The sequence below is a fragment of the Malurus melanocephalus genome, unplaced genomic scaffold, assembly GCF_030028575.1.
Source record: "Malurus melanocephalus ecotype Western Australia unplaced genomic scaffold, MMel_1.1 scaffold_296, whole genome shotgun sequence".
Taxonomy (NCBI): domain Eukaryota; kingdom Metazoa; phylum Chordata; class Aves; order Passeriformes; family Maluridae; genus Malurus; species Malurus melanocephalus.
Genome location: NW_026623528.1, coordinates 236,853 through 246,259, shown reverse-complemented (window position 1 = coordinate 246,259; position 9,407 = coordinate 236,853). Strand labels below are relative to the sequence as shown.

At 46.1% G+C, this 9,407-nt stretch overlaps 1 protein-coding gene and 1 non-coding gene across 2 annotated transcripts; one reads left to right on the top strand and one right to left on the bottom strand.

Annotated features, from left to right (window-relative positions):
* The first annotated feature begins 1,677 nt into the window (after positions 1-1,677).
* On the top strand, positions 1,678-1,750 carry TRNAT-UGU (transfer RNA threonine (anticodon UGU)). Its single transcript has one exon. It is a non-coding gene; the product is annotated as a tRNA-Thr (tRNA).
* A 1,269-nt stretch (positions 1,751-3,019) lies between these two features.
* Positions 3,020-9,210, bottom strand: HHIPL2 (HHIP like 2). Its single transcript, XM_057376935.1, is given in 8 exon segments — positions 3,020-3,384; positions 4,204-4,286; positions 5,122-5,311; positions 6,567-6,898; positions 7,228-7,371; positions 8,392-8,404; positions 8,830-9,012; positions 9,015-9,210. Coding segments are annotated over 8 exon segments (1,506 nt in total).
* Between the last annotated feature and the right edge of the window lie 197 nt (positions 9,211-9,407).

Genomic DNA, 9,407 nt, shown 5'->3' with positions numbered 1-9,407 from the left:
AGCGTGGTACCACCATCACATCTCCTGACTCCCACCCAGGCTGTGTGACTGACAAACAYTCTGCGACACAGACCTTGAAGTGCAGCCCACCTTGCAGGGAGCTCTCAGCAGGCAGCAAAAGGCATCTGGAAGCRGGGCAGTCACAACAGTTACAGATTTGCACCTCAGTTTAAAAGCCCAATAGTGGCAGGGAGCCATGTTATCACAGAAAACTTATTTCAACGCTGTTCTGTTCTCAGAATACATCTTACCCTGCTGCTCGGCKGTGCTAGGCTGATGAAGGAAGTCTTGTCTTACAGCATGAAAAGTGTAAGACAATTCTGCTCCTGCCTACTTGAAGGTTAYAAAACAAGCTATGCTTATACTTCAGCTCCCTGAGGCATTAGCAGAACACTCACCACAGACATTTTAGCTCTCTTTGGAAGAGCTATACTCCCTCTAAAGGGTCACTATCTTCAAAGGAAAGGGAAAAAAAGCATCCAWAGAAATGTGAAACTTCACGAATTTATCAGCTGCCACATTAGAGGTCAAGAGCAGATATTTCAAAGTAATTTTAGTGTCTTACATAAACAACAAGACAGAGTTCACCAGAACTGATCTAGTTTGTCCACAGAGATCATATCCATTTAAAGAGAAGGTGAAATAAAACTAAAGGGGAAAAAAAAAAGGAAGTTGACCTAGTTCATGATTTGTGGAGTGTGGGATGGATGAAACGTCTTTAGTTTCTTAATGCAGCTTTTTCTGTCTATTCTCATTTCAAGGAGCTTTACTTTTGGTCACATGCATCTTGAGGCTCGCACCCAGCAAATCACATCTGCTTTTCTAGAATGTGATTCTGGTGTACAGCAGAACTGCTTGGATTTATTACTGCACAGCAGTGTCTCTCCATTTCCTCTTCACAGCTCACCTTCTCACCTTCACCTAAGCTTTCATGCACCATGGAYAGACTGGTTCTTTCATGCAAAGAAAAGGAGAAAAATCCTCAAATGCTTTCAAACTTCCTTGCTCAGTAAAAATMAAGAAATAAAGGCCCCACACTGCCTGTCTGGCTGTTGGGTTCATACTCCAGTCAAACGAGACTGTGGYTTATCTGTGTGAGTTAAACCAGTTTTTGTGCAACAGTGATTTCACGAAACCTGAGGAGAATAACAACACTGAGCTGATCATCATCTACTTGTACTGACTCTCTCCCCAGCCTGCACAAACCAAGTGTTGCGCAGCCTTACCTCCCAAAACCTGGACCCAGGCAGCGACTGCTCCCTCCCTCGCAGCACGCGGGGGTTCTGCTGGATGGCTGGAAGAATCAGGAATYCCTCCTGGGAGCCATCTCCCCGCACGCCACCGAAACTTTTCTCTCCCAGGCGCTCCCCCCTCACTCCGCCGCAGTGGCGCCCGTCCCCTCATGGAATCGGGAAGGACCCCCCGTCCCCTCAGGCGAGGGTGGGCCCGGAGCTGCGTTCCCTACCCCGCCAAGGGCAGCTTTTCCCGGGAGGGAGGCGGGAAGCTCCAGAGGCCCAGCTGAGCCGCGGGGTGCCGCAGGTGCAGCGCCCACAGAGGGGGTGCAGCGCCCACAGAGGGGRCACAGCCCCGGSAGCAGGACAGGGACCCGCCGGGWCGCGCCGGGGAGGCGGCCATGCTGAGGGCCAGCAGCTGTCGGCAGGGCTGGAACTGATAGGTGGCTCCATAGCTCAGTGGTTAGAGCACTGGTCTTGTAAACCAGGGGTCGCGAGTTCGATCCTCGCTGGGGCCTGCCGGGATTTTTCCTGCTTTTTTCATTGTGGTTTCTTCATCCGACCGCGCCGGGGGGTTTTGGGGAGAGCGGGCGGCGGGGGTCGCTGCTTTTTCATCCCGGCACGGCGCCTCCAGAGGGCGGAGGTGGGAGATACCCGTGGCGTCGGGGCTGCCGAGCTCCGTCACGGGCTCAGCGGCCTCGGCTCTGCTTCCCGAATAAATTATTTCCCTGGATCTGAACATCGAGTGGTGTTACGGCCCCGCTTCCACCGCGCGGAGTCTGAGCCACAGGATGGTTCCGGCCCATGGCTCACCTTTAGCGGGGGTTTCTGGTGCTTTGGTTCTGTGTTTCAGATTTGCTGAACATTCCCAGCCCTTACCGGATCCTATAGAACGTGCAGGTGATCTGTACCTTGAAAAAATATTCATAGAATTACGTGGGCTGGAAGGGGCTTTAAAAACGATCACATACCAACCCTGTGCCATGGACAGGGACACCTTCCACTATCCCAGGCTGCTCAGAGCCCCATCCAACCTGGCCTTGAACACTGCAAGGARTGGGGCATCCACATCTGCTCTGGGCAACCTGTGCCAGTGCCTCACCACCCTTACAATGAAGAATTTCTTCCTAATATTTAATCTAAACCTCCTGTCTGTCAGTCTGAAGCTCTTCCCCCTTGTTCTGTCACCACCTGCCCTTGTTAGAGCTCCCTCTCCAGCGTTCCTCGGGGCCCCTTTCAGGCACTAGCAGGCTGCTGAAAGGTCTCCCTGGAGCCTTCTCTTTTCCAGTCTGAACAGCCCCAATTGTCTCAGTCAGTCTTCAGAGGAGAGGCGCTCAGCCTTCTGAGCATCTTAGTGGCCCTCCTTTTAAAAAACATATCTAATTTTATTGTCTGRAAAACAACTATTCTTGAAATACACTTCTCACTGCAGTTCAGCTAAAGGACAAAAAAAAAGTGAGGTAATTTACATGTCTATTCTATATTCTTCAATAAAAGATAAAGGTCCTGAAATTTAGAGGCACTTGATTTTATTAGACAGTCATACACAGCCAAATCTTAGCAGTGAATGTCCACCACAGACTCTCACAACCACTTATGTCAGAAAAGGACATCACAGCAGGATTTGCAAAGTCAATATTAGGAGGCTGGCACTGTTAATGTTTAATAGAACATATGTAGAGATTGCTAATGCTTTCATTAATGAGGGCATGCCTGGGAGCACCCCATAGCAAGTCAGCTGAATTCTCTTTTATTTTGTCACTATTCAACACTTCTGTTTCACCATCTCATACATGACTTGCRTTTTCTGGGACATCACTGAGCTTCAAAAGCAGCTTCTTCCTCCTCTTCTCCAATTTTCCCTTAGCTAGTGCTGCTTTCTTTGGAAGAACCTTCTTGGTTCTGGCTAGGTGGGAGCTCTTTTTTGGTGCTGGTATGATTCTGGAGTGGTGTGCAACCTTCTTTCTCTTGTGAGGTTTAGCCTCAGTTTTGATTCTCTGTCTGCCTTTACCAGATGGAGCTGGCTTTGCCCTTGATGCTTTTATTTTGGTGAATGGGGTCTTTCTTGCTTTCTTAGAAGAAACTCTTGGGACAGAAGATTTTTTTGGATGCTTGGTTGTTGAAGGTTCATTTAGCAGCTCAAGGACAGTCTCTGAGGAAAGTAATTAATATGGTTCAGCATCCCTGCTTTGAGGCAAAAGGCTAATTCAGGGATATGACTGATAGAAACGCTTATTAGAGCTACAGTCGAAAAAAACAGCTGAAATTATGAAAGAAAAAGCGCACACTATAAAMTTCTCTTCTTCCATCAAAAGACACTTGGTTTTCTTGGAAATAAAATTATTAATCTCAGAAATTATGAATGTGTATTTAAGGAAAACTATATATATTATATTTAAGGAAATTCCAGACAGAATATGATGAAACCTTGCACACTTCTCTAGCAAACTTAACAATATTTTCATAATACACTGATATCTGGAATGCGTAGACAAGATTACCTCAACTTGCTGAACACCGTTTCTACTTAAGATATAACTCCTGCCCTAGCTGCATGGGACTTGAAGACAGAAGATAGCTAGGAAAAAGGAAGATTCACTCCACCCAGATGTAGAGAGGAAGGATTATTTGATTCGAGGAGCTTGTCTCAGAGCCAGGGACAGGCACTCAGAATTTCCCAGACCTCATCCAATGCCTAAATCAAAGTCACCARTTCCCTTGTGATGCCTATTTACACTATTACTTGGTAAAACTTAGGGAAAAATAAAATCAGAGGCTGGGGTTAAGCAAAGGCACGGCATCAAGCAGACAGCAGAAGCACACATTAGAGGTGATAACCAAACTTCAAGATCGCTGCATGCTGTGCTTTAGTTTTTAAGACTGCCAAAGATTTCAAATCACAGCAAAGTTTAAGCCTGTAAGTTTACGAAAATGTTTTGCTTCTCATTAAAATCAAAGTCTGACAACTTACTCACACGTGGAACAAATGATATCCGCTTGTTCTTTGTTTTCACTGGAACAGGCTTGTGTTTACACTTCCCTGGTGGAGCTCTCCTTGGAAAACAGAAAGCCAAAAGCAGACGTCGAGAGATTGTTAGGGAAGTTTATTTATTCCATAGGGACACATAAATCCCTTGCTGTCATTTGCCTCCGGTGGAAGAGGCATGAAAGCACTTCAGACACCTGCAGTGCAACACAGGTGGAATGCAAAAGCCTGACAAAGGGCTGGCAAGCCCTAAAATCCCTGTCCCAAAAGCAGCTGGTGAACATGACCTTCACTGGGACTTTCTTTGGATACAACATGGTGCTGCAGCTAGAAGGGTGACAAAGGAAAGGAACAGACAGAAAGGGAGGGAGCGATAACTACAAAGAAATGTGTCTGTGTTCCTTTCCTGCTGTCCCCTAACAGCTTCCCACAGGACAAAAGCACCAAAAAAAAAACCCCAARCACATTTTCCTGAGGTAAAGATGTTGCACGTTAAGTGACAGGAAGAGAGGTTTTCTGTTACCCACCAAGGGAACTGCCACAGGACAAATAAAAACAGGTTCTTCCAATTTGGCATGCTTGAGAGCAGCAAGCAAAGCAAAGCATGGCCTAAGGCATCACATTTTCTTGTGATTCGCATTCTCCTTCAGACAGTGGCAAGAGCCAAGTAYTTCCTCCATACCATTTCAATTTTTAAAGAAAGGATTAATAAAGCAGGGCTGTTGGCATTGCTTGGGGTGAGTTTTGGTGGGTTGTGTGGAGTTGTTTTCCCTCTGTCTCTCTCCTCTCTAATTTTCAAATTACTTTCTTACTAGTTCACTCTGCTCAGGATAGAAGGAATTTGCTGCCATCCTGCTGTCTCCAAGAGTACTGCTAGAGAGGCAAGCTGAAGTGGGGACAAACGGCAGAGCTGCCATCAGCTTTCCTGGCTGGCAGGTTCCTCGGGAAGTTTGAGTCGCCATCAGGCACACGGCAGTGGCCCTGGCAATGTTTTGAAAGCCGGAGTTTGTGTGGCTTGCTGTCCATGCCAGCGCGCTTCCTAGCAGGGAATGCTGGATGGACTGACCGGGGCTGTGCCTGGAGGAGAAACCAGCTATCCCAGAGAGACAGAAATGGAAGAATCCTATAAACAGCGGTAAAATGCAAAGGAGAAAGGTTCAGGAGGAGACCAGAGTCACTCCCGGAACTGGAGGCATCAGGATTGTGCTCCCGAGCCTACTCATGCTCCACAGGAGCTCTGCACTCCCTGGGAGCTCCTGCAAAGTGCAAACAGAACAGGGCAGGGCTGACACAGCCCCACCCGGGCTAAGGCAGACAAGGGGAACCGGAAAATGCAGGAATACATTCCTAAGAGTCAAGAGAATAAGTGCCTGGTCCTCCTCTAGAACTGACCCTCCTCTGGACACAAACCTTCCAAAGCATGAGGTCTTTGTGACACATTAAGGAGTGTTATAGAGACTACAGGGATATTGTTTGAGAAACAGACTSTGCTCAAGCTTTTGATGTTTATACAAGCTCACAAATACATGTATTTTTTAAGTTGAAAAGATTATGTTTTGGTCAGCCGCAGTTAATCTGCCACAACTTCCTGGCGGATTGCAAGCTGCTAAAGGCAGAAATCTCAAGCAGTAAAATACCCAAGTTCTATTCCCATCACCTTGCTATAGAGCTCAAGGTAACTAGCTTTGGATTTAATGTCTCAAGAAAACCTAACTTGTTTTCTTCGTTTTGCTGGTGTCCAAGAGCTCTACAACAGCACAGACACATTTTTACTGTATCCATTTTACAGAGTGATTTGAAATACATTTAATGTTTTTAGCAAGATCTGAAAGCTTGGGAGGGGAAAAAATTACATAAGTGTGCTTATTATTGTAAAAACAGACTTTAGCAGGGATAACTGCTTAATGGAGAAAAACAGCCCCTTGCTTGTTGGGAGATGCTGCCTCTGCCACAGGGTTTGTTTCAGGGTCTCAGCATCAGCCTGATCCACTTCTTAACCACAGTCATGGCTCAGATTTTCTGAAGAAAATACAGTATCACTTTCTACTGCAATGAAATCCATTGTCTTCCTGACTTTACTGGGGAAATCTGTCTACAAAAGACACAGGCTTGGAATTCAAACACTCTGTCAGGTGCAGTGTGTGRCAGGGAATTCCCTGCATAAGCAGAGCATCATTTCATACCAACACAGGAGGGCTGGGGAGAAGGGACTTCTGCTCTTAAGAGGTAAACAATCTCCATTTAACACACAACACTGGATTATTTAGCTTCACTGAAAAAACRGTGTTGTAGTCCACTAAATATACATATATGATAAAGCAATCTTCTGTAAGAAACTTCTTCCATACCCAAGGAGGAATTGTGGCAAAGCTTTGTGTCGTAGCATTCAAATCCCTCCTTTGCTCTCCAGCCGTAGTTTCCTCCTTTAACAATGAGGTCGATTTCCTCAAACCTGTTCTGCCCCACATCCCCACAGAATATCCTCCCTCTTCCCTTTTTCGTGACAGGGTCCCCTCTGTCCACYGCACAACACCACATATTCCTGACCCCATAGGCATACACCTCCAGGTGGGCTTTGGGATCCAACACTAATGGATTATCAGGAGGAATGCGGTAAGGCTTTCCATCAGGGCTTCTCCCATCCACATCAATCCTCAACACTTTCCCCAACAAAGTGCTCCTAYAGAGAAGGCAGAAAAAGAAACCCCAGCTGAAAACACAAAAATTCTAGTCTTCTCCRTCCCTATTTTCAAAGGAAAATTTATCTGTCTAAAAGAAATAAACCAGTGCTGGTATGTCTTGCAACTCACTTAAGTCAGAAAACTCTTTTTCCTAAACAACTTGGTTTTCAGCATGTCAAATTTTAATTTTGTAATATTACATTGGACAGACTTGCAGATGCACAAGCACTTTCAGGAAACATTCTCACTCTTTTGTTGCACATTGTTTCCTTCCCAAACTTTGTATCTGGTGAAAAAGCTCAAAGCTTTTGCCTGCCCTCCTACTTACTTGTTCTGAGCATTCCCAAATTTTCTAAAGGGGTCTCCAGCTTTCCCTCCATCCCCTATGAAYAGATACAAAAAGCCATCCACACCAAAGAGCAGCTGCCCACTGTTATGATTTGCAGCTAGGTCCTCAAGCTCAAGGAGATTTCTTAAAAAGAATTTAAAAGGAAAAAAAAAAAAAAAAAAAGATAAGTAAACATCAGGTTTTTTCTTAGCAGGGGGCAGGGCCACAAGACAGATAAAATAAGTGTATAGCATCTTCTTCTCTTACAGTTCAAACCTCCTAGTGCAGATGTTAATTCTATAACAGATCAGGGGCTGTTCCTGCTCTTTAGAAGACAAGAGTAGCAGATGGAGAGAGAAGACAACCTGGAAGCTTTGTTCCTGAGCTTTTTCAATCCACTTTKGTTCGCTGTGTAACCATGAGCCAACCTGAYTCKGGYAGTTTCACAGCAYGCCAGTCACACACCTGAACCAGGGTTCCTGGAATGTGCAGGTTCTGCAAGTGGAAAGAATCATAGGACCATARAGTGGCTTGGKTTGGAAAGGASCACCAACTAGYTCCAACCCTCCTGCCATGGGCAGGGACACCTTCCACTAGACCACATGCCCAGAGGTCCATCTACCCTGACCTTGAACACTTCCAGAGATGGGATGTCCACAACTTCTGTGGTCAGCCTGTCCCAGTGCCTCACCACCCTCTTCATAATATCTGATCTAAATCATTCTCCCTTGTCCYGTCACATGCCCTTGTAAATGGTCTCTCTCCATCTTTCTTGTAGGCTCCCTTCAGGTACTGGAAGGCTGCAATTATGTTACCCCAARGCCTYCTCTTTTTCAGSCTGAACAATCCCAAATCTCTCAACCTTTCCTCATAGGAGAGGTTCTCCATCCCTCTAATCATTTTGGTGGCCTCCTTTTGGATGCAGTGAGTGCAGCTTGGCATGACTAACAGAAAAAGGGCAGGTGGGTTCTGCCCTCTAATTCCAAGGATGCAGGGGAGCTTAGGCAGGAAAGTGCCTTTGGTCTTTTGTCCCTGCACACTTTCCAGGAGCCAGGTGGGCAATGGAGGGACAGCACTGATGAAAACACTGTGACTGCAGCCTYGGGAGCTTGCAGTAGCTGTGCAAAACCACTGCCTGTGAAATTCTTACTTCCACAAGCACACCGTTTGGGGCATCCTGAGCAGGAACACAATCAAAAAACATCCTCAATGCAGTCCAGAGATCCAAACACTCTGCCTGTAATTCCCACATCATTTGATTCTGTAGAACTTGTAATCCAGCATCTTGTAGCTGCAAGTAGAGCATAAATACTGATCTGCAGTTCTCTCCTTTGTTATGAAAAAATCTTCATCCTCACTGGGCAGTACTTTCATAAATCCGTATTGCTAGCAAATATCACTATATATTGCCAGATTCCAGGGATGCAGCTCACACAAAGCAGTTTGTAAAATGCCTGCTGAAGATTAGGTGCCATTTCCCTGTGAGCCCACCTTTCCCCTGCTCCCACACCTCTCTGCACAGCAGCACAGAGCTATCAGAACCACAACTGACCCCYAAACCAGCCCAGAGTGTAGGGTACAGATATTATTTTTCTTCCCTACCTGACACGGGATGTATTTGATGTATGTTCCACAGTTTCTGCCCCTGTGAATCAAGGTAATCCATGATGTTCCAGTATTTTGCTGCAATGCCGTTTTCTCTCTCCTGGTCACAGCAGCCAAAATTTTCATAGGCAGAGCAGAACTCTAAGCATGAAGGGGGCTGGAAAGGTAGCCCATAATCAGACACTGAGGATGTCCCAGCAGACTGCCTGTTAGGCACAAAAAGGAGAGGCAAAGACAGACATGTGGGCAAGAAAAAGAAACTCCAGAGCTGCTGTTTCTCTTTCCAGCATGTGGCCAAGCATTCACTTTCTTCAGTAAAGGTTTCTTGAGGTCAGATGTATAGAACCCGTGGACTTCTTTATAGCATGGTTCATTCATCTCTGTTTTAATTGCCAGCCCCAGAGCTCAGCATTCCCTGAGGTTTGCTTACATTCCCTCTTCCTTTCTCTCTGAAGTTTACTACTTGGCAGTAGAGACACCCTCCAGGCTGCCTCTTTGGTATTTCACATGTCACTCAGCTGAACCCTCCCCTTTGGAGGTTTCTCATGCCCCTGGAGGCACTCACAAATCTAATC